We start from the raw sequence: 24,835 nt of genomic DNA on the forward strand, positions 1-24,835 counted from the left end.
TGTGAGTGGGCTGAGGGGGTGGGCCCACTCTCCCGTGGCTCCAGGCGGCCCGCCTGGATCGGCTCTGCCCCGCTCGGGAGCACACTGCAGGGGGAACTGAACTGGGGGAGTGGGGGCGTTCCTGTGGATCTGCTAAATGGACTGGTGGCAGCGGATGGGCCTTGTGCTAACGTCTCATGGAGGCGGCTAGTTTGATTCAGGGATGGGGGATGAGAGGGGAATGGGGGATGAGAGGGAGAGAGAGGGGGGGGATGAGAGAGAGAGAGAGAGAGGGGGGGGGGATGAGAGAGAGAGAGAGAGCGCAAGCAAAACACACGAGGGAGAGAGAGAGGAACACACAGAACATGCAGGCAGGGGATAGATGGATGGAACAAGAGTGAGAGAGAAAGAGGAGGGGGAGGTTGAGGGAGCCTGTAGCCATGCTCTCATGCGCAATGCTTCTTCACGCTAAATTGAGCTGGACTACCTCAAGCATTAAAAGCAAGGCAGACTCAAGAATTTTCTTTGCATGTCAAGGTTTTTTTTGGGTGTGTGTGTGTGTATGTGTGTGTGCGTGTGCATGTGTATCAAGGCTTTCTGTGAGAGGTTAAAGATTCTTACCCACTGATCTTAAAGACTTCTACTAAAAGCCTGAATCTCTGAAAACAGTGATATCTTGATAATTACTGAAATTTGGTGTCGAGACAAAGTGATCACCGAGTGTCCACCAGATTATTACGAGATTATTGTCCCCCGAGTAAAAGCAAAAAAAACATTTCTGTTGTTAAAATGAAAAAATAAATAAATAAATCACATATGGCTCAAACTGCATGATACCATTAGCATTTCTAAATTTACAATTTACCACTGTGCTGCTTACAGTCGCCCAGCAGAATCAGACTGTTATGAGAAATCTCTATACAGAAATAAGCAATTTCCAGGCCCAGGGTAAAGTGCTATTGTGTGGAGACTTTAATGCATGGACTGGTGTTGAGCCTGACTTGGACAGTCACCTTTGCGACTCTCACCAACCACCATAACACTAAACAATTCAATATGTAATACCAATAAAGGCGGTAAAGAGTTTGTGCACCTCTGTCGTGCCTTAGGTCAGTCAGTGCATGCTTAATTGTATGATCAGAGGGGACTCTTTAGGTATACGTACATACACGTATGCTCTTTAGGTTAACGTACACGTATGCTCTTTAGGTTAACGTACACGTATGCTCTTTAGGTTAACGTACACGTATGCTCTTTAGGTTAACGTACACGTATGCTCTTTTGGTTAACGTATCCTTATGCTCTTTAGGTTTACATATACGTATGCTCTTTAGGTTTACATATACGGATGCTCCTTAGGGTAATGTACATGTATGCTGTTTAGGTTAACGTATACGTATGCTCTTTAGGTTAACGTATGCTCTGGTGGTAATGGTGTAGCGGATTATGCAATCACTGACATGGTCCCCTCCTACTTCAGTGCATTCACTGTCAGCCAAAAAAACTAAAGTTAAGGGAAATGGTTTTACACTAAATGTATAAATATCCGGAACTAAGGCACCTGTCAAACCAAAAAACAACACTATCCCACAACACAGACTTAAGAATACAATATTGTAAAACCCTATAAAGCTACAATCAATCAAAAAAACTTTAGTACAAAACAACCAGAAGTACCCATTAAAAATGGAAAAATTTGGATTTTCAAAACCTTTGCAGTGAAATACAAGAACTGGCACAAAAACGCAAATCCTTAAAACCCCATAAAGCCTGTGGTCCAGACAGCATGAAAAATGAGATGCTTCAACACAGCACACCTCAACTGCAGAGAGCTGTGCTCAAATGATTCAGTCTCACTCGAAGATCAGGCTGTTTTCCTGACATCTGGAAACAAGGGGTTATTACCTAAATTCATAACAGTGGGACAAATTGGACCCTTATAATTACAGAGGCATTTGTGTGAGCAGTAATCTGGGGAAGGCATTTAGGAGCATTTTAAATGACAGAATTCAGACCTTCCTCAACAAACACAATGCTCTGAATAAAAAAATCAAATTGGCTTTCTCTCAAACTGCCGTACCACAGACCATATTTACACCCAACACTAACCAATCAAACATGCGAAAGACACAAGAAATGGGTTATTATTAAAACAAATATTTGTTTGCTTTGTTGGCTTGAAAAAAAGCATCAAAAGTTCAAGAAAGGTTGAGAGAGAGAAAGAAGAAAGAAAGAGAGAGCGAGAGAGAGAAAGAGAGAGAGAAGCAGTCTTAGCAGTGGTGTATCTCCTGTGTAACCCTGGCATGGAGCTGGCTTGTGTGTGTTGTTGATGTAGATGTAGAGGTGTGGAGTGCTGGGGTGAGCAGGCTTTGATTCCTGGCTGCCGGCAGCAAGCGAGCTGCAAGGCTCAGGCTGCAGCGGAGAGAGGAAGCCACAGGGCGCTCCATCACAGATTTGAGTCACGCAAACACCCCCGACAATACCACGCACAAACACACCTACACATGCTTGCATTCTGGGAGAGCAAACACACACAAGGCGGTTTTTCATTTCAGGAACTCCGGCCACCTCCCAGGTGGTGTGAGCGCTTACAGGTACGGCCCCCTAATTGTCCCTTGCAGCCCGTCTGTTTCCATTGCGGTGTAGGAACTACTGGACTTGACACACCCTTTGCTCTTTGATCCTGACGCCAATTCAGAGCCCTACAAAATAACAATATATTTTTTCCAGCAGCAGCACCATTAACATTAGACTGCTAAACCAAAGAAATTCTAGATAGCGTTAGGATTACCCCAAAGTCGAGTCAACAGCTGAATTTAGCTATAAAGCTGCTAACACTCGATTAAATGGCTTCATGACAGCTGTAATTACTTGATTACTGAAGATACCAGCACCACTGTTGACTAATTAAAACACAAACAACATTTTGCTTACAGTATGTGTTTAGTCAGTCACAGTAACCTTCACATGCCAACTCTGTAAGCTATAATTCCGTCATTGTATTCACCACATAAGGTCTGGTTAGAAATATTCTTGCTAGTTTTAGAAATTGTTGTCCACATCCGTCACGTTTGACCAATACGCAATCAACCATCACTGCAAGCGCCATCCAGCAGTTTCAGGGTCGCTAAGAAGTACCTACCCTGGAGTAGGTACTTATTTCGCCCCCAAAAATGGCCCTGAAAGAGGTCCTACAGGGGCGGTTCCTGCAGTCAGAACACACACAAACGAGTTCCTGCAGTGGAAAACCGGCAACAGATATCTTGCACACACACACACACACAAAATAGAGTTGTTACGTTGTTAGGGCTGGAAGAGAGGGAGAGAGAGAGGGATGCAAAATTTAAAACCACACACACAGACAGACAGATAGACAGACATATAAAAAGGACAGACTCACAGAGACAGATAGACAAAAACAAACAGAGTGTTGTTGCAATACATGCACACATGGAACAATAGAATAGCGTGCTATAAAGCTCTGGCAATAAGAGCGTGCTCAGTCTGCGACCACAGAATGACACACACTCGGCTCCCTCATATCTCATTAGCACACAGTCAACAAAAAAACACTTTTTCTCTCCCATTCTTCTCCGATCCCAAACATCTCCAAAGACGTGAGGTTCATCTTGAGGTAGACAGACACAAGTGAACACAAGTGAACACACACACACACACACACACACACACACACACACACACACACACACACACACACTGAGATCTCAGAGAGAGTGTGGTGAGGTCATGCCAAGTGGATGCGGACAGGGCCTGGATTAAGAACACTAAGGGCCTAGGGGCTACACTTATTCAAAGGGCCTAGGAAATGTACCAATATACAACCACAATGAAATGCTTCATACTGACTATCCCACCTTTCAAACAATGACAACTCGGCTATACCAATTGTGAGCAACTGGATGAGGTGATGCTAATTAGAATGTCAAAAACTTGAGCACTCAACATTCCTGTTAATCAGGGGTGAGTACACTGCAATATTAAGAAAGCTGTGTGGGTATGATTAATTAGTTAAGTAATTAGTTTGAACAATACTTTTTAAACGTAGACGTAGAGATGTACTGGTCGCCTCTTCCTCAGCATTGGCCTTCGACGATTTTAAACAGTAGATGGCATGTTGACCTATTTTCAACCCAGTGCAGTCATCTTATTTAGTTTACAGATAAATAATAAAAAAAAAGATTTCCATACCATTCTGTACCCCTTACAATAGCTCTTTAAGCTGTACCTTAACATTGCAAGGTGCTTACCAGAGCGTCCTTAGCTAAGTGTGTGTGTGTGTGTGTGTGTGTGTGTGTGTGTGTGTGTGTAGAGGTACTTTCGTTAGATTGATCTGGACCCCTCTAAGCTATACCTCAACACAGTTTTCAGATAAAACAAACATTTTAGAGCCTAAAAATGTGTTGTCATGGTGTCTGGACGTATGCACTGGCCACGATGTAAGACGCAGATATATGTTGCATTACATTTTGTACTCCATTAAATAAATAGAAAAAAACATTGGTGCAAATTAATTAGCTGTTCATTTTTAACCCCTTGCGAATACAAATCCTTCAGTAACATCTAGCCTACAGCTGTCCCTGTTTGCGAACTTTAAAAAAAATTGACTTGCATTTTATTTCTTGCTGATTTTCTTTGTAAAAATTATCGTGAAATGGCCATCACACTCACATACACAAACTGTGAATGACAATAATCGATGCCAGAAAAACATGGGTAGGGCCGATTAAAGTATAGGAACATTTCTTTTAGTGGTTTGGGAAATACGTAACAAATACCTGTCAAGTTTTCGTACAATGCTAAGAGACTCCATTATCTGGAAACCCATTTGATTATTTTAGACTACCCGATAGTATTTGTCACACCTACACGTGAACAAGGAATGGGCTACACATTTTCACCGAGGCCAATATAGGCCTCCTTCCTGTCTCAAGCAAGGCCCTGGCAGCCTGCGTACCCTAGGCCTTAAGCCCCATTAGCCCCTTTGTTAATCCGGCCCTGGTCATCTCCTCCATCACTGCCCCTTTAGGACCAACTTCAACTTTTAATTAGATTTAAAATGGTGCTCTTCCCCCATCTCTCATGAGCACACTCTCTCCCCCTCACACACCGTAAACAAACACACACAGACCGTAAACAAACACACACAGACCGTAAACAAACACGCACAGACCGTAAACAAACACGCACAGACTTTCCTCTCTCACTCTCGCACAAACAGTAAACAAATATACACACACATTCCCTTCTCTCTCGCTCTTTCACGTACACATACACTCACACACACACACACACACACACACACACACACACACACACACACACAGTGTACCTGAAATGTACATGAGTCCTCCGTAGACTGTGCCTGCGTGGCCGTAGTGCGGCTCGTTCATCTTGGCCACGTACGTCCACTCGTTCGTCCTGGGGTTGTAACACTCCACCGTGGCTGCAGAAGGAGAGGAGGGGAGGAAAAGACACTATTACCATCACTGTCATTATGGGCCATTACAGCTCAGTGCTGTAACCACAAATAGCAGCAAACTACTGTGTGTGAGTGAGTGAGTGACAGACGGAGGGAGGAATGGCCTTCTCAGTCAACCCAGAGATAACGCACACGTGAATATGCAGCGCGCACCAACACACACACACACACACACACACACACATTAATTCACTCTCTCATACACACACTCACTATTTTTCCCGCTCACGCACAGACACACGCATGCACACAGGTACACACACACACACACACACACACACACACACACAGACAGACATCAGGTAATGAAATTCGGCCTCTCGCTGTGTTTATGCGGTGTGAACAGCTGCGAGTGCATTCACCTCCCGTCTCGGGGCGTCTTCCCTCTGCTATGCATGTCTTTACCCTGGCAGATATCCATCCACCACTAGCATTCATCATGTCTTATTGCTCGCCACACACACACACACACACACACACACACACACACACACACACACAGGGATCACATTCACACACGCACCGCCAGGGCAGGCACTCTCATTTATCATGCACGTAGCCCATACTAATCAATGTCCTATGAAGTGGGAATAACAGAAAAATCACAAAGCGACTAACAGAAAAACACAAGAGTGACTTTCTGGAAGCTGTTCCATCATCTGGTCTGCACAGTGAGTCACACAGTGTGTGTTTTTAAATATTTTAGTGATGATCCGTAAACGTAGGCTGAGGCTCCTTTGGAATTCTCGGTCGGCGGAAGAACCTAACTGCTGGTGGTCAGTTCACACAAACGTATGCCTCACGCTCTCAACTCCCCGCTGTCTTTACCACATGCGATGTACCGACATATCAAATCAGGTCAAATCCCATCACTCCCATCAGAATAAACCTGCATAGGCAAAAAAAAAAAAAAAAACACACCTCTCTCTCTGTCTCCCTTGTTCTCACACACATCCACGCAGGAAAGAGACAATAAAAAAAATGAATGAAAAACCCATAATATTATTTGAATTACTGAAAGTGGGAATGTGTGTCCTGGGTTTTTTGCCAAACACACCTCCACACCAGCCCAAGTGGATCCTGCACTGCTGCTCCTCTGCTTTCCCAAGTCATTAGTCATTCTTAAATAATTCCCTTTAAACAGCCAGGGAGATGGAGAAGAGCACTGAAGCCTTCTGAAAACCTCCCAGAGGTCCTAAATGAAGTAACAGCCTCTTCAAGTAGACACACACACACACACACACACACACACACACACACACACGCACACACACGCCTCTCCGTGGAGGGTTGAGGCTTCAACATAGGCATGGAAATAAACTGACTAGCAGGAGAGATCCTGGGAAAACACGGGGGCTAAATGAGGACCAGCATAGATGCATCAGAGTTCTGAAGAAAAGTCTCAAACACACACGCACAAACATACTACACTACACACAACTACACACAAACAAGCATTTTCTGAATATAAAACATAAGCCTCACTCAGGCTTGAAAGTCTTACAAAGAAGAGCTCACCAAGAGGCCAGGTGCCTCAGGGAAAAAACAAACAGCAGCCTCTCGTTTCCTCAAAGACAATGAATCTGACCTGAGGAATTAATATTAAACAAATAGGAAATAATGATTCTAGTTTGAACTGGGTTGAAGTGTTTATTCATTCTATAAACAGCACACACTGACCAAAAGGCCATAACATCCATGCTACTGAGGCACAGGGAGGCACTTGACCATCAGTGATGTGATCACCATGGAAACGGTGACCATGGTGAAGACTGGAGTGGGCAGGAGGTTGGGTGCAGAGGGAAGAGGGACACACTCTGCTAGACACACAACTAGGACAGAGGTGGTCAACCAAGCAGGCTGGCCCCAGTCATCGAGTTGTTCCAGAAAGTTCTGGGCAGGGGGTGCTAAAATGGCCTTTTTGCCCCCAGTCTTGATATTTCACCTAGCGGCCTGGCACACACACTCACCAGACCACCGCTGCAAAGAGACGCTGACAGATGTTCACCCTGAGGCTGGCTATGGGCAGCGCTCTTTTGATTTGAACTGTGTGTGTGTGTGTGTGTGTTGGGGGGTTTATCTGAGTGTATGCAATGCGCGTGGTGTGTGTGTGTGTGTGTGTGTGTGTGTGTGTGTGTGTGTGTATGCATGCATGTATATATGTGTGTGTGTGTGTGTGTGTGTATGCATATGTAAGTAAGTGTGTGTGTGTGTGTGTGTGTGTGTATGACGACCACCCTCTCTGAGCTCACTGGACCTTGCATCTCTGGTATTTTAATGCCCAGCATTCCATTAGGGCGTTCACCCAGAAGTCACCAGCACACCTCCGGCCAATCCCTGCCACCCTGCAGAGGACGACCTGGTTTCTATAGCAACCAGTGACCGGTGCGGTCAGGCGTGTGTGTGTGGATATGTGAGAGTTTATGTGTATGTTCATGAATGAGGTGGCTCACATTTCCTTTCCTCAACTGAGGATAATACAACAAAAACAAACAAACAACAAATCATTCACACACCCAAGCCCTCTAGCTCTCACACAGCACACACACACATACGGTCTTAGCATCATCACACTAATGCTGATGAAGTACAAGCTGTACCTGAGTGGAGAGGATGAGGAGTGATGAAGAGTTGCAGTGAGTTCACTGTAAAGTGTTGATGCTGCACTCCAGTTAGATTAGCAGCCTAGGTAATAACTGTTCTGCTACCTCATCACTGTCTGTGTGTGTGTGTGTGTGTGTGTGTGTGTGTGTGTGTGTGTGTGTGTGTGTGTCTGCACAAGGTCTGGAGTGTATGTGTCATTAAGTATGTGAAGTTATTGTGTGTGTGTGTGTGTGTGTGTGTGTGTGTGTACACAACTGTACTGCTTGTTCTGAAGCAGTGTGTGTGTGTACACACACAAGTCCCACTCTCAGTACATTTGAAAATGAAATTCATACCTTCTCTCCCCCTCAAGTATGGACAAATGCTATAAAAGACGGTCTGTTTGAGAGTACTTGAGTGAGGATGCGAAAGCATTTCTAGGGAAACTGCCTGAACATCTAAACAGAGATGGGGGGTGTGGGGGGGGGGGGGGGGGGGGCATACATAAAAAAGATGATGAAGAGCCATCTTTAATGGCGTCCATGGTGCCTTGGTACGTGTAGCACTGGAATTAGTGAGAGAGAGAGAGAGAGAGAGCTCTCACCACCCAGAAATTGGGAGGAGACACTGGCTGATCTCACACTGAAACTACTCACTGCTGTGGAGAGACATAAAACAACCTGTCCGAGACATCGTGAAGCTCTCTGGCATGCAGTATAAACACCAGCTCATAGAAGGGTGGACACACGGTCTCACACACACACACACACACACACACAGTGTAAACACAAGCTCTCCATCCTCCTTGAATACCAGGCTGAAGCCTCCCTATCCTCGACACCAGGCGAGCCAGTCTCCATTTCCTCTCCTCCAGCTCTCTATAAAACCAGCCCACACACCTCACACACACACAGCATAAAGACACACACATTCCTCCTCTGCTTATCTAACCCTGTTCATCTTTCAGCGCAGCTCCAATCCCTACCTGACACCAGTCCAACCCTTCCCTGCCGTTTATATCCACTAACTGGGCCGCTACACTCAAAACACCACTGGAGGCTGAAAGGAGCTATACAGCTTTATATGTTTTACTTTTAACCGTGCAAGTCCAGCTCAGGCATCCACAGCACCCACCCGGCCCCTCACACACACACACACACACACACACACACACACACACACACACACACACACACACACACACACACACACACACACACACACACACACACACACACACACACACACACACACACACACACACACACACCTACCCTAAAAGCCCTACCCTTCAGGTCTGCTCCATACCTGTGAGATTTACACTTGCCCTTGTCGGACGTGCTCTTCTTGCTGATTCCTGCATACGGCCTCGTCCAAACGGAATTGACAATGATCATTAGTGTTAGAGACATTGTCCTTCTACGTCCCCTCCCTGATCAATGACCTACCCAGGTTCACTTTCATGCAGACTTCACCTCAAGATACCTCCACACCCCAGTTAATTACACTCCGATAGGCAGGAAGAGTCTGTCCGAGACACATGCACACACGCATAGCCCAGATGATGGAGGCATAATGTAGACAGAAATTATCTGTGACACACAGTCTTAATCCATATTTGTCAGATGTGTAGTACAGCGAGTAGGGACAGATTAAATAGATTTGACGTCTAACAATGCTGCCCTCACACACACACACACACACACACACAAACACACGCGCGCACACACACACACACACACACACATCTTACCTAGCTCCCCGGCGGCATTCCTCCCGCCCACGGCGTACAGGTAGCCCTTGAGGGCGCTCAGGTGGAAGAAGGTGCGCTTCTCGTTCAGGCAAGCCACCTGGATCCACTTGTTGTAGCGCGGGTCGTAGCGGAACACCGTGTCCACCGCCGTCTTGCCCTTGGTGTCGTAGTTGCTCTGGCCCCCCACCACGTACAGGAAGTTACCGATGACGGCGATGCCGTGCTGGTAGCGCGGCGCGTCCATGGGCGCCAGCGCCTTCCACTCGTGCGCCTTCTCGTCGAAGAGCCGCAGCTCCTTGCTGACCACCAGCTGCTGCCGCAGCACGCCGCCCAGCGTCACCAGGTGCGCCGAGTCCGAGCGGATGGCCGTGCGCTCCGACTGCATGACCGGCTGCATGTAGGGCATCATCTGGTAGTTGCTGGCCTCCAGCAGCAGGTTGACGCACGTGTTGTCCGTGCGCATGAAGTCCACCGTCTGCACGTGGTTGATGAGCTCGCTGGGGCTCATGAGCGGGAAGCGGATGTTGCGCATGAGGCGCGCGGCGTGCTCCATGCGGCCGTCCTCGAAGCGCAGCCAGCGGCACGCCGCCTTGAAGAGCTCCAGCTCGCCGCACTGCTTCAGGCTGTTGCTGGCCAGCACGAAGGCCAGCCGCTCGAAGGGCAGCTTGACGAACTCGCCGGTGGACAGCAGCGAGGGGAAGTTCTTCAGGATGAAGTTGTTCACGTACTTGTCCACCTCCGTCAGGTTGTAGGTGTTGGCGATGCGGCCTACCTCCACGCAGTTGTCCAACGAGACCTAAATGGAGAGGAATGGGTTACTGGGGGGGATAAGAGGATCATCACACTGTTCCTTTGTGTTCGCTCACCTTTACTCAGTCAATTGGAAAGGCTGACAATGCTACCTAATAACAATGAGACTGTATTCACTTATCAGGGAAATCTTAATGCCCTTCTTTGCCAAGAAGAGTTTAAAGTTCATCTCATCAATTGAAAGGAATTTTGCAAAGAATTATTTAGTGTCTGCCTATAAGAATGTAGCAAGCGCTGTAGAACATTAATGCTAAATACACCTCGGAGAATCGCTGGTCTGGATGCCACGCTATGCGCAGGTAATGAAGCGTGTCTAAATGCCAAACTAAACGTCAACCGTGCCCTGACTGGTGCCGAGAGGAAAGGATTTTATTCCGTCTGACTGACTACCCGAGGCTCTACTGTAGGGATAAACATGCCTGCCATCCAGCAGCTGATTCAGGACAGCATCCCTGATCTGTCACCATTCCACTGTGGTAAAATCTGATTTACTTTGGGCAGGTGTTGGGTAGAATATGTTACACGCCAGAACTACACAACAAAAGGCGGCAAAGGAAAATCGTTGTCCTCTCAGCTAGCGGGAAGGATTACTGTACACAGAGCAGACATTCTCGTTCTCATCAACATGTACTTCTGACACAAACATGGAAGAGGGGTTAGATGACACCACTGGGGGACTCGAGTATTAGATACACGTTTGATTATTCTAGGACAAGTAAATACATGAAGGTCGTAGATGCTGATTAAAGCACTCAACAGTACCCATAACAATAAGGCCAATCATGTCCTCCAGCTAATCAGTAGACTGAACACAGAGGCATGGTGCTCAAGGCTTATCTGTACTGTTCTATGTCTCTGTGTAAACAGTTTTGTGATGTATATTTGTTTCTCTCTGTGTGTGTGTGTGTGTGTGTGTGTGTGTGTGAGTGTGTGTGTGTGTGTGTGTGTGTGCGCTTTGTTTCTCTTACCCCGGAGATGAGAAAGACCTTGCAGAAGTCGAGCACGGGGAGAATCTGCAGGAAGCTGGCTGCCTCCAGAGTGTCCTGAAGGTTCTCCATGTTGAGCGAGAGCTTGGCTGTGTAGATGAAGTCGATGATCTTTTTCAGTCCTATCCGATTTACACCGTGAAGCTTAATACACACCAAATCCTGCTCCTTCATCCCACCTGAGAGAGAGGAGGAAGGGAAGAGAGAGAGAGAGGGCGGGGGGGCAAGAGAGAAGAAAAGAGAAGAAATATGGGGAAAAGGGCTCAAAAAGAGATAGACAGTCAGGCAGACAGAGAAAGAGAGAGACAGAGGGGAGATAGATAAAAGACAGATAAAAGACCGAGAGAGAGATGGAGGGAGGAAGGGGGGTGAAAGTAATAAAGAGAGTAGATGAGAGATGGAGGAAGAGGAGAGAGGGGAGGGAGGGAGAAGTAAGATGATTAAATGCAGAGCCTGTAAAACACACAAGCCTGACCCACTTCTGTTTAAGGGTGAGGTAAACAAACAACACCTCAATACTCGCGGCCTTTCTCTTCAGGTAACGGATGGAGCGAGAGAGATGCAGATGGAAAGAGACAAGACAAAGCGAGTGACAGAGAGAAACAGACAGAAAACAATACAAGCCTAAATGACGGAGAGAGAGGCAGAGGTAGAGGGGGAAAGAGAGAAAAGGGAAGATAAGACTCCTAACGGATGCCAGAAAGAGACAAGAGAGAGAGAGATGGATGGAGGGATGGAGAGAGAGAGCGTGAAAACGGAAGTAGGCTGCGTGAAGCAGACAGCTGAAGAGAGGATGAGTCAGTGTCCCTGAGTGGACACACACACACACTCCAACTGAAGCTGGGCAGCCTTGGACCTCTGGGGGTGGTTAGGGTGTGGTGGACGGGGGTTTGGTCGGGGCACCTTATGAGGTGGCCTTCTGGTGTTCAGATGGGAAAGGACTAAAAGAACAGCCCAACACCCACCCACCCACGCAGCGACTCGGCAGAGAACATGGGCCCGACGCGTTCCCCACTCAACTACTGCATCCACTTCAGAGCACAAAATCACAAAAGCCCTGAGCATGCTGATTAATTCAACAGTACTGGGTCAGAGCTCCCTCCCTCTCTCTCCACAAACACACACACACACACACACACACACACACACGAAAACAAAAAGCACATGAAAAATGTATGGGTTACACGTGGGCATGACCATAGACTGAGACCGCATTTACAGTGAAGACAAACAAAAAAACATATGAATAGAAATAAACAAACATAAATAAAGGGGTCAAAAAGGTTTGAAGGTAAAAGCAAAGTCTTTAGTAATCCAATATATCCCTGCCTTATCCTTAACCTTTCTATCTCTTGTTGCAGTCAGTGTACACACACACACACACACACACACGGTTGGCCCTCTGGACTGGATTGTTATTGGATTGGGGAGGTGGAGGCCAGTGGCAGGGGAAAGCCAGGTGAGGACATGACTGAGCTGTCTCACACACTGCACTTCTGGAACATCCTCTTGCCCCGCTGCTTAGCAAAGCCTGCCTCAGCCCTCAGCCCTGAGCCCCAGTGGGCAGCCACAGGCATGTTTACATCCACATCCACACAGCACAAAGAGAAGGACACACCACACACACACATGACAGAGGGCAAATCTCTTAAACCAAGACACCGGCAGAACTGATCTTGCTCTCTCCACACACACACACAGCCGACACAACTGCCAGAGATAAAGAGTGGGGCGAGAGAGTTCCGTTATTAATCAATTAAGCAGCCGCAGAACCTGCATTGATTATCAGTTTATCCCTAATCCCCGCCTGGCCTAAAAAGCGCCCCTCTAACACACACACACACACACACACCACACACACCACACACACACCACACACACACACACACACGTGTGTCTCCCTCTCATATCCACTCCATTTCCCTTGCTCCCTAAATCAGTCCATTTTCATCTCTTTATCAGCCTCCTTCCTGTCCTATGATTGCTTGCATCATGCATCCCACCCTCCCTCTGCTTCTCTCTCTCCCTCCCTCCCTCCCTCCCTCCCTCCCTTTCTCCTCATTAACCCATCAACTTCTATTTCTTTCTAACTTGACATACAGATAACACCACAATTTAAACAAGTTTTCCCAAAGCAAAATAGCTATAAAAAAAAAAGCTAAATATGAACCAAAAATTTAAAACAAAACTATACATCTCATCTACAGGCACACACAGACATACACACGCACGTGTACACACGCACGTGTGCACACACACACACACTCTTCACTCTTCACTCAGTCTCTGTGACTAGCACTTTTCTCCTCTCTAGGTGTGTGTAGTGTTCCTCCCTCTCTCCTATTCTCCTCTGTGCCAGGGGATACATTTCTTTTGTATTTAATCTGTCACAGCAACACAGTGGCTTCATTTTATGCTCCAGTGAAGACACATCAAAATGTCAACATTGTTGAAACGCTCTTGTCATTTTGCTTTCCCCCTCTCCTCTCCTTCCCGTGACCCTCTCTCTAAACATTCTCCCTTTCCGCGTTCTTCACAGTCTCCTTCTTTCTCTCGTTTTATCTATCGCCCTCCATAAATGCTCTTCCCTTGACCTCCTTTTTCTGTCTCTCCCCATCCTCTTAGCTGGAAACACGGTCCTCCCCTTTCTCTGTACCACTCCCCCAGTTTCCTCTCTCCTTACACTCTTCCTACCCAGCTCACCTAAAGACCAAACCTTTCCCCTCTCCATGCAGGTCTCTCTGTCTCTCTCTCTCTCACACATGGAAATATTGCACTTCTTAATTAGCATATTGATGTTAGTGGGGCAGCTCATGATTTAATGAAGATTTAAGCTTCAATCATTCTTTCTCCCTCTCTTCTATCCTTATCTCTCACTCGCTTTTGCTCTCTTTATCCTTCCAGCTGACTCTTCCCATCACAATCCCCTCCCAACTCTCTCTCCCTCTTTCCCCCACTCCATACATCCCCCTCTTACCTGTAAACATGGCTTTGAAGTAGTCACTGGAGGAGGCCATCATGGCTCTGTGCACGGGGAAGGGCTCGTCTCCGTCACCCGGCACCAGCGTCACGTCACACAGCAGCCCCTCTATCCTGAGCTGGTCAAAGCCCTGATGGAGAGAGATGGAGGGAGGGAGAATGGGATAGAGAAAGAGAGAGGAAGAGAGAGGAAGAGGGTGAATGTAGGGAAGGAGAGAGTGCGATAGAAAGAGGGGTATACAAAAAGGGAGGGGGGGATAAAGAGGTGACCTTGAGTTTTAACCCAAATTAAATGTTCAGAACATAATCTTCCTTTAAAGCACATTAGTGAGACCAGCTTCTCTGAACCACCACAACACACACACACACACACACACACACACACACACACACACACACACACACACACACTCCCCCCCAAGATGAGTAACTCTGTGGGCTATTGGACTAAAAAGAGAAATGGATGCACTAGATAGTGCATGAAGAGTTTCCACCAACAAAAAAAAAAGAGGGAAAAAGCACAGTAAAAAGCAGAGAAAGACAGCACAATTTAACTAGCCTAGCAGATTCCACAGGCTTAAGCTGAACTGACAATCATTTCCGTAATGGTTTTAATGACTCCATAGAGAAAAGACGGGAGCAACAAGAAGGAAGTGTTATCTTGGAATTAGACAGGGTAAAAGGAAGTAGATAGCCTGAGCCATTATTTAGGCTGTGCTCCAGACAGTTTGATTGACAGGCAAGGGTGAAGTCTCCTCTGCCCCGGAGATGCTGTCGCTGCACTTACCAGTGACTGTCAGGGGTGTGGGGCATTTTAAACCCCACCACCCCAGGAAAAATGAGTCACGAAATTTTACCTTGACGCATTTGAAACGGATTTGAAAAATGCATCATCTGGAGCCCACAAAGACAATAGAGAGGGAGGTCTATTCATTCTGGTGCAATCATCATAGCCTCACTATGGGATTACTCAAAATCTACTTCCAGAAAATAATAGCACACACCAAAATATATAAATAGGTTTGATATATAACATAATAACAACACAACAATACATGATAAAAAAAAAAACAGAGCCCACATATTTGCTAAAGAGGAATGCTGGACTGGGATGCGGTTGGGAATAAGTAGGCCAAGTGCAGTCTGTCGGCGGTGCTCACAATGAGTGAGGAACAAGACAGAAGAGGAAAACTCTGACTGGAGACAGGAGATGCCAGAATAGCAGTGGCGTAGGGGACCAAAAAAGGGAATACAAAAAAACAAAAACAACATTTTTTGTATTTTAGAACTGGAAGGGATTTTTATTTATATAGCACAAAAACAATAAAATGATCTCAAGCCGCTTTACAGAGCCCAGGGCCTGTACCCCTTTAGAGCAAGCACAATGGTGACAGTGGCAAGGAAAAACTCCCTGTTACTCCCTCTTCCCTGGAAGAAACCTTAAGCAGAACCTCAGCACATAAGGGCACACAAAGCAGATCCTGCTCTGTATCCTGCTCGGGTCCGTAGGACATTGCTGCACCATTTCATGTACAGTGTCATTGCGTATGTGTGGGCTGGTGGCGGGTGCCGATAAAAAAAAAAATTAAATAAAAGAAAACAGAATAAAATTTAAAAAAAAAAGATGTAGTGACAGGCATGCACTAGGAGTCTGATGTCCGAGCCAGCTCTGAATTCTGGGTCTCCTAAGCCCTGTGGTATTCTGTATCTCTAGTAGGCGAGCTGCATCAGTCACCACCAGCACAGACAACTCCCCCCTGCCCACAGCCTCAGAGGATGCAGGTCTAGACACCGGTGCCTCTGGCCTTCACTGTGTGGCCTTCCCCCTGAATCCACAACACAAAGCTAGGGGAGGCATGAGCCGGGAGCCTGAGTGGTGTGATTGCCATGGGGCCAGTCTGCTGGGGCGGATCCCTGTCGGATACTGAACACTCTCATGGAGCGTGGGGAATGTGTGTGTGTAAGGACACGACGAAAATGGATGACCCACTTTACTACTTGGTCATCTGGGAAAACAAAGTGAAACTAGACAATAAACCAAGAAACAGTAAATAATTCAACAAACAATTAATTAATTAATTAATTAATTAATTAATTAAATAAATAGTGATGTATACAAATACATACAGTGGGAAGTTAGCACACAATTTGCTATTTGTAATGAGTTGATTAATGGCGTCAGTGTTGTAGCATCCATTTTAGTTTGCTGGCTTAATAACTCCCCTCTCCCATATGACATCAGCACAGTGCTTATACAGCTATAGTGTCATGCTGCAGTTCAATTTGAACTGAATCGCCAGAGTTGAATGACAAACCTCTTGACAACTGCCTGGGAGCCTCCAGTCAATTAATTTCCAATTACTTTTAATACCAAAGAACTATTCAGCATCATTTAATGCATTTAATGTGTGTGTGTGTGTGTGTGTGTGTGTGTGTGTCAGAATCAGCATGAAAACAGCTTTGAGTGCATGCATTTGTGTGAGTGTCAGGGAGAAAGAGAGAAAGAAAAACTAAAAAGAGTGCATGCATTAATGTCTGTGTGTGTGTCTGTGTCTGTGTGTGTGTGTGAGAGAGAGAGAAAGAAAAAGGGAGGAGAGAGAGAGAGACAGACAGCGAGACCAGACGAAATTGAACTTTTCAATGTGTGTGTGTGTTTGTGTACGAGATTGTTTTGAAGAAACAGCTGGAGTCTGGCTAGGTGGCAGTGGTGTCTTTAAGAACCCACAGCTACACTGACGAAGCGAGTAAACCAGCGACGGCGTGTTAGCCTCAGGCCAATCTGGCAGCAGTGGCCAGCTAAGCGGCTTGCTGATACGGTGAGGGTGTAAGAACAGCAGCATCGGTCTTAATGACATATGGGTTAAAGAGGGGAGCACTGTAGGGAGCCAGGAGGAGCCTGCAGATACACTGATATTTACAGCAAGACCTGTGTGCATGTGCGTGTGCGTGTGTGTATATGTATGGTCATTCTGGTACACACGTGTATACAGTGTGTGATTGCATGATCCAATTAAAGGTGGTTACTTTGGTCAAACTATTTCTACCTCAGACCAGTAGACACACATTCGTTTTCTGGCGTTTTCCGAGAGGCGCGACCCGCGTGTGAAGGTTAATAAATAGCTCTGCCATCACAGACTGCCAGCCCATCAAATCACATAGCTTCAGCCTGCCTGCTCACTCCGGGCATTCACAGAACTTTCTATATCGACACGAAGCTTCAATTAGTAACCTGCGGCAGCTTTTATGATATTTAAATAATTGACAGAGGAGAGTGACTGGTGTGCCGTTATGAATGGCTTGTGGCTGGAGTGATGAATTTAAAGAGGAATAATAATAATAATAATAATAATAATAATAATAATAATAATAATGTGTTTCCTTGGCTGACCTTGTTCATGTACTTAGGAAGTAACGAGTGCTGCTTACTCTAAGGTGTGTCGGTTGTGTTGTGCTTGTCAGAGTGTACGTGTAGTCCTTTTGGTGTGTGTGTTGGTGTGTGTGTGTGTGTGAGTGTGTGTCAGATTGTGAGAGTGTAGTTGTTTTCAGTGATTGTGAGTGTCACTAACAGACTGTAGCTGTTTAGTGTATCTGTGTGCATATGAGCCTGAGAATGCAACTCTCGCTGTGTGTGTGTGTGTGTGTGTGTGTGTGAAAACTGGAGTGGTGTAGCACAAGTGTGTGTATGTGCGTGAGAGCATATGTGTGTAGACTGGAGTTGTGCAGTACAAGTGTGCGTGTGTGTGTGTGTGTGAGACCATAGTTGTGTACTGCATGCTCAGAGGGTACTGGATGTTACTACAGGGCCACTCACTCCTGCAGATGCTGCCCACCGTTCCAATTACATTTCAAACCACAGGCAGACAAGAGGCCATGTGCTGTTTTTTCATCAGGCTACACTGTGTGTGTGCAAGTGTGTGTGTTCATGTGCATGCAATATGTGTTGGCTGGATGTATAGCCTACTGGGAATGCACACACAGGCTTTCAAGCACATGCTCAATGTGTTAGAGAGAGACAGAAAGAGAGCGGGATGAAAGACAGAAAAACGGGGAGAGAAAAAGAGAGATGGAATTCAGAAGAGGTAAATTACTGCCATGGGGTTTTAGTGACTAACTAACTAACTAAAGAGTGCAATGACCTGCGCAATATGCACTTTTTCCACTTTTGTCCAGTCACCAATATACCTCCTTGTCATGGAGTAGAAAACAGTTAATCTCAGCACTTAGCCTAGCTGGTACTGTGTGATGTATGACAGCTTTGATATTTTCACAAAAGGAAAATTGAATTGAATTTAGTTTTTTAAATGATCACAAACATGACATTGGAAGTGGCCCATAGTATGCATCCATGAATGCAGCACAGAGTCTGTGTATACGTGTGCACAGGTGTGTGTGTGTGTGTAAAGGTCTTTCTGTGTGTTTCATGGAAGAGTAGAGCTGTGTGTTTGGGCTGACTAGCAGGGTTCGTCACCATGCCCTTGATGAACACAGGTCCTCCAAATGCCCTCAACTTCTCCATCCGTCACTCGGTGTGTGTGTGTGTGTGTGTGTGTGTTAAAGTCATCGAACCATCCCACCAGGTGTTTGCTGACAGCTGTCAATGTGAGCACGTCAGTCGATTCCGCCCCCTCACAGTGACAGCACAAATCAGTCACTGTCTATGGCATGGGTTGATCATGGGACGCTCTGCATACGGAACATGCTCCCTCACACAGGCACACGCGCACACGCGCACACGCACACACACACACACACACACACAGACAAAACTTCCTGAGAAGCCTGAGGCAACATACTGAACTGTATCTGACCGAACACCCCATATTCAACCACATGCAAACCATCACACACACACAAAAAACATCCTGGAAAGGCTCAAGGGCAGTCACTGACCGCTAACCTTGTATACTCTCAAACTCATAGGCAACACTGCCTATTTTACACTATAGGAACATGCATACACTCACACACAGTTGGAGTAAATGCTAAGTAGAAGTGCAGCCAAACAAATGCAATGCCAAGAAGGCTGTGAAAAGAACGTACGCCAAGTTAATCTTCTTCCAGGTGCACTCATTTCCCCTCACACAAGACAGGTGTGCATGCATAGGTGGGTGTGTGTGTGTGTGTGTGTGTGTGTGTGTGTGTATGTGTGTGTGTGTGTGTGTGTGTGTGTGAGAGAGAGAGACTCTGCCCAGGCTGACTCCTGTGATGAGGATGGCAGCTCGCTCAGTGTGTATGTGTGCCCACACAGCTCTGCTTCGTGCAAACGACCTTCAACGACATCCAGGCCCATGGCATGGTTCCTGCCCACCCACCCATCCGGCCGACCGGCAAGCTGAGCTGAGAGGCCCAGTTGCTAGTTGGCAAGCTGAGAGAGAGGCCCAGTTGCTAGTTGGCATGCTGAGTGACCAAACCTTCTGCCAAACGTTTAACCAACACTCCTCTGACACTGGACTGAGCTGAGGTGGCTGGTTGTGACTTTGGAGACATACAGACCACCTTGACAGAACGTTGCGCTAACATTAAGCTGACCTCTACCTGACATTGCAGTGGGAGGAAATTGGCCTGGTTAGTCTGGTTTTAAGTCTCTGCTGGGTTTTTGGAGGGGAATGTAGGACAGTACGAGTCTCACACACTCTGTTAAACACGAACCCTCACAGTCACATGGTGGGAATGTTACAAGCGAAAAAATCCTGAGGGAGATGGATAAAAAAAAAAAAGTGTCTTCTTAGACAGCCATCTAAGCCAATTTTCAGTGGGACCTGTTTTTTGGAGGAGATATGCTTCTCCATCTTGTGTTTTTTTCCCCCTTCAAAACCTGCCAGAGAGCAACTCCACAGACCTTTTTAAAAAGTCATCATGGAAGTGGGGTGGCAAGCGGCCAATTAGAAGCCGGGATAAATGTCAAGTCTGTCGTAAAGCAGTCATGACGCCCTCGATCACGCCTTGTTCAGCCGTGGCTCTGACAGTGTTATGATAACGGGAAACCAATATCCCATTTTAAAAGACGAGACAACAACTCGCCAGCCTCTTTTACAAACAGAGACGCACCACGTCCTGCTCCAGCTGAAGGAGGGTGCTTCGAGGACAACGTGCAGAATTTAGTCTGGGTGAAGAAAACTACTTTTTGTCCATTTGTAATGCAGTTTTATTTAAATATTATTTACATGCATCATATGTTCTGGTTTTCATCTTTTTTTCCTTTTCCTCCCTGAACTTGGATGTGGTGAAGAACAACAGAGAGAGTTCTCCCTCATCCATCTCAGGGGTAATTATTTGTCTCTCAGGCTTTCTTACTCAGATAGTGCAGACTAAAGCACTTCAAGTAACACCTCACTCTTATTGCTTTGTCTTCAAATAATTTTTTCTTCCTGTCTTTGCGTTTTTTTCTTTCTTTCTCTGCCTATTCTTTTCTTTTTTTCACGTCTCCCCTTTGGCGTGAAGTATAGAGAACAGAGGACCTTTGAAGAGCAGCCTTCTGCGCTTCCAAGTCTATGACCTCCAGCGGAAAGGTCGCCATGACAGCAGAGTCTCCTAGATGTTCCAGAACGTTCCACGTCGGAGGCAGAGCATGCTGCGAAATGGCTGATGTCACAGCAGGGATATAGATAACAAAGGTCGTCTTTCTGTAGAGAACCCAAACAGCCTCTCGCTCTGTGTGTGTCTTTAACTGTGTTTATGTGTGTGCATGCGTGTCTGTGTCAATCCGTGAGTGTGTACACATTTAAGTATTTCAGTTATATAATTCATCTTCCTTTGCAGTGTTTTATGATCTCAAAAGGTGCTCCTTTCATGAGTGAGGAAGTGGGTGCTAATTTTAGTAATAAAATAAAAAAATTTGGGACCAAGTACTTCAAATGTTTACACGAAATGTATTATTTCTGACTTCCAAAGCCACACACACACACACACACACACACACACACACACACCACACACACACACACACACACACACACACACACACACCACGTACCTGTAGGACAACGGAGCTGTGTGTGTTGCTGGTGAAAAAACGTGTGTTGCCTGTCTTAGATGCCTGAAGATGGGCGGATATGCCCATGTCACCACAGCCCAGAGACACCTTCATGTGAGGGTCATCATCCTCCACGAGGGATCTGAGAGACAGAGAGAGAGAGAAAGAGAGGGAAGGCGAAACATTAGTCATTAATAAAGAAAATGAATAACCCCATTTAGGGGTTTTTGCCTAATGGGAGTTACAGAACACATCGGGGCTCAACACAAAGGCAACACAAGACCACACACACCTTCAAATCATATGGAGAATGAACACACTCACAACCTTCTACACATACACCTCCGAATAACACCAGGCTAATCTCTATAGATTTTATTCATCAACATGCTAACACCAAAAAACCACACACCTAACAACACAAACACTATTAAATATAACCATGTGAGAAAAAAAAAGAAGAAGAATATTATGGCTGACGGGAGAATCCCTCTTGTCTCTGAGGTGCCATCCTCAGTCTTCTCCCCAGAGCTCCCACCCATAGTTCACCCGCCACCTCTCCGACCTCTCGGAATCCCCCACCCACCCTTATCACAAAGGAGCCATTATCAATTCCAGAGCGAGAGATACCTGCTTCTGACCCACACCTTTACAGGAAGTCAGGGTGAAGAATGGCTGATGGTGCTTTCTTAGCTCGGCTCGCAAAGCCCCTTGTGATTTTTCATTTTGTGCTGCTCTTCGGAGTTCTGTGTTAAGTCGGACTTGTCCTTTGGTTGTCCTTCCATTCTAATAACACTAGGCCTAGTAGCCCTAAATACACACGCAACCAAACATACATAGGGCACTGAAAATGGATTCAATAATCCTGCTTTTAATTAGTGTATCGAAAATCAACAACAATGTTTTTCCAAGTTTACATAAAACCTCTTTGTGGGGAACACACTAACACTTTATTTTAATGCACAACTTGATTTATTTTATCTGCAATCAGAGCAAATATATTCAGCCAAGAGTTGTAGGATTTAGGGTCAACAAGTTCAGTTTGCGGGCCCTATTCTTAGGCAAAAATCATCTACTGAGCCGAATTAAATTGCTCATAACCTTGTAAATGTTGGCGTCAGTCTCATTACGAGGTAATGGTGATTAAGTCAAGGCAACCGGAAATCTGAGTTTTCCGGGCTATTCCATAATAACCTTAATGACTACTGTACGTCAAACAGTCTCCCTGGGAACAGCCCTGCTCGGTACCGACAGTCACTAAAACCTTTCCCTCCTTCACAGACTTATCTGTGGAATGGATTAGGTTGCTGCAAACCCTATAAACTGTATGGCCTGAGTTGTAATGAGATGGGACTTATGGCCTCATTGTACCTTTACAGCACATTCTTAAATGCACCCTCTCAACTAGTTATTATGATAAATAGGCACAGGTTCAACAGGGATGAATCTCTTGGCACAGCAGCAGAATCCCACGTGAGTCTCTGAGTGTGTCTCTTCATTCATTTACATCTTTAGTTCAGAGAGGAATGCACTGATTGTTCACCATAAACAGCCAAACGTGGACCTGAGCAGGTTGGACCCCTGGGCAGCCACTGTGGCTTACATTTTAACATGGATCTCAGGATTCTATGGAACTAATGCAAGGACAAACATAACCAGCCCTTTTGATTCTGCCACCCGAGAGAAGGAAAGTTACTTTGCTACTAAGTTACTTATTTTGTACTACAGAAGAAACTTTCATGCAGAGCAACGGCAGCTTTCGGGTCAGCAACCCAGAGGAGTTTAGGACCCAGAAAGGGCAGCGAGAGCCCCAGAGAGCCTTTTAATGGGCCCCTGGCCTTTTAATGGGCAAGGAGAGAGTCATGTTTACCAGAGAGAGGATGGCTATTCTGCAGCCACCCAGCGCTTCTCAGCCCATCCATTTGCAAGAACTAATCATGTACCTCAAAAGGAGCACATCTGTAGAAATCCAGATAAAGAGTGATACTGAAAGCCTGCAATGATGACTAAGTTGATATGATCAATATTCTGACAGAACTAATGGAAAAACACAGGAACTGGTGTTAATTGGGTATTCAGGATGCATACTTTTCTAAGGCCAATCGAAAAATCCATCTAACAAAAGGTTCAGAACATAGGCCTAAAAGGTTCAGGGCAAAAACCGCAACAAAGCACACACACACACACATCAACACAATGACCACAACACAACATTAAAACTAAACCGCATTACGTGGGTGTTGACACTCGGCAGGGAACAAATAAAAGCAACCGCTGATCAATTTTAATCCCACAGTGCTATTAGTGTAAGAGCACAGAACACATTAGCACCTTGAGTACTCCCCAACCCTCACTCCTTGAAGCCTGGTTTTCAAACAAATCCGACAGGTAAAAGCGCTGCGGGCCGGTGGAAACAGTTGATTGATTAGAATTTGCGTTTTATGTCTTTCGGATTAAAAATGTAAGCAAGCTGATAATATATGTTTTCCTTTAATTAAAATGCACTTGCTAGCAGCATAACCCATGGTGCACCATCACACCCAGACAGACTGCACACATTAGATACAATAAAAATATATAAAAGTAAACTAAAATAAATAAATAAATACAAATCATGTTCACGATGACTAATAGAATAAAATAAGAGACCACACAGGCGCGTATTTCATCACGCACAAACACAAACAGCATACATCACATACACAACATGAACACTAAACTGGCAAGTCTACAACAAGCCCACTCGCACATCACATAACAACACCAATGATGCACGACACCAGTGCATTAAAACCAATGCGTTTGCCAATCTTTGATGTGTGACACAAGATTAATAATGGTAATCCACTGTGGTTTTCGCCGGCAGGCTCCCTCCCGCTTCATTGGAATGGCCTGTGAAACTCTTCAGGGGGATGGAGAGGGCTCAAAGATGTCTTTGAATGAGCTTTGATGAGCAGGCCAATAGTGTGATTTCAAACATTTGGACGGAGGCATTTGAGCCGATGCCCTGATGAAAGGGAGCAGGTCAGCTAATCTGAACGAGGGTTGCTCAGAGGGAGCCAAACACAAGTCACAAATGAGGAGCTTGTATGAGGTTGGGATGGATGGGGGGGGGGGGCAGGTTTGGCACAATCTCTTGCGTCAGAGATCCGAGATCACCAAATAAATAAATAAATGAGTTAAATGAAATACCATACTAAAAACAGCAACACTGGAGTGCAGTCCCAGGGCTCAAAATGGCTTCCTCTGATAGATCTTTATTACGTCCTCCA

The 24,835-nt window shown here is 45.9% G+C and overlaps 1 protein-coding gene across 3 annotated transcripts in view; it reads right to left on the reverse strand.

Annotated features, from left to right (window-relative positions):
* Positions 1-24,835, reverse strand: part of klhl13 (kelch-like family member 13) — a 79,501-nt gene that overhangs the window by 6,530 nt on the left and 48,136 nt on the right. For all 3 annotated transcript variants that reach the window (XM_012841463.2, XM_012841461.2, XM_031572060.1), the window contains 5 exons: positions 21,564-21,705; positions 14,589-14,721; positions 11,594-11,790; positions 9,816-10,611; positions 5,330-5,443 (listed from right to left, as the gene is read on the reverse strand). In XM_012841463.2, coding sequence (XP_012696917.1) covers positions 5,330-5,443; positions 9,816-10,611; positions 11,594-11,790; positions 14,589-14,721; positions 21,564-21,705 — 1,382 coding nt within the window. The remainder of the gene's footprint in view (positions 1-5,329; positions 5,444-9,815; positions 10,612-11,593; positions 11,791-14,588; positions 14,722-21,563; positions 21,706-24,835) is intronic.

Source organism: Clupea harengus, chromosome 8 (assembly GCF_900700415.2).
Source record: "Clupea harengus chromosome 8, Ch_v2.0.2, whole genome shotgun sequence".
Taxonomy (NCBI): Eukaryota; Metazoa; Chordata; class Actinopteri; order Clupeiformes; family Clupeidae; genus Clupea; species Clupea harengus.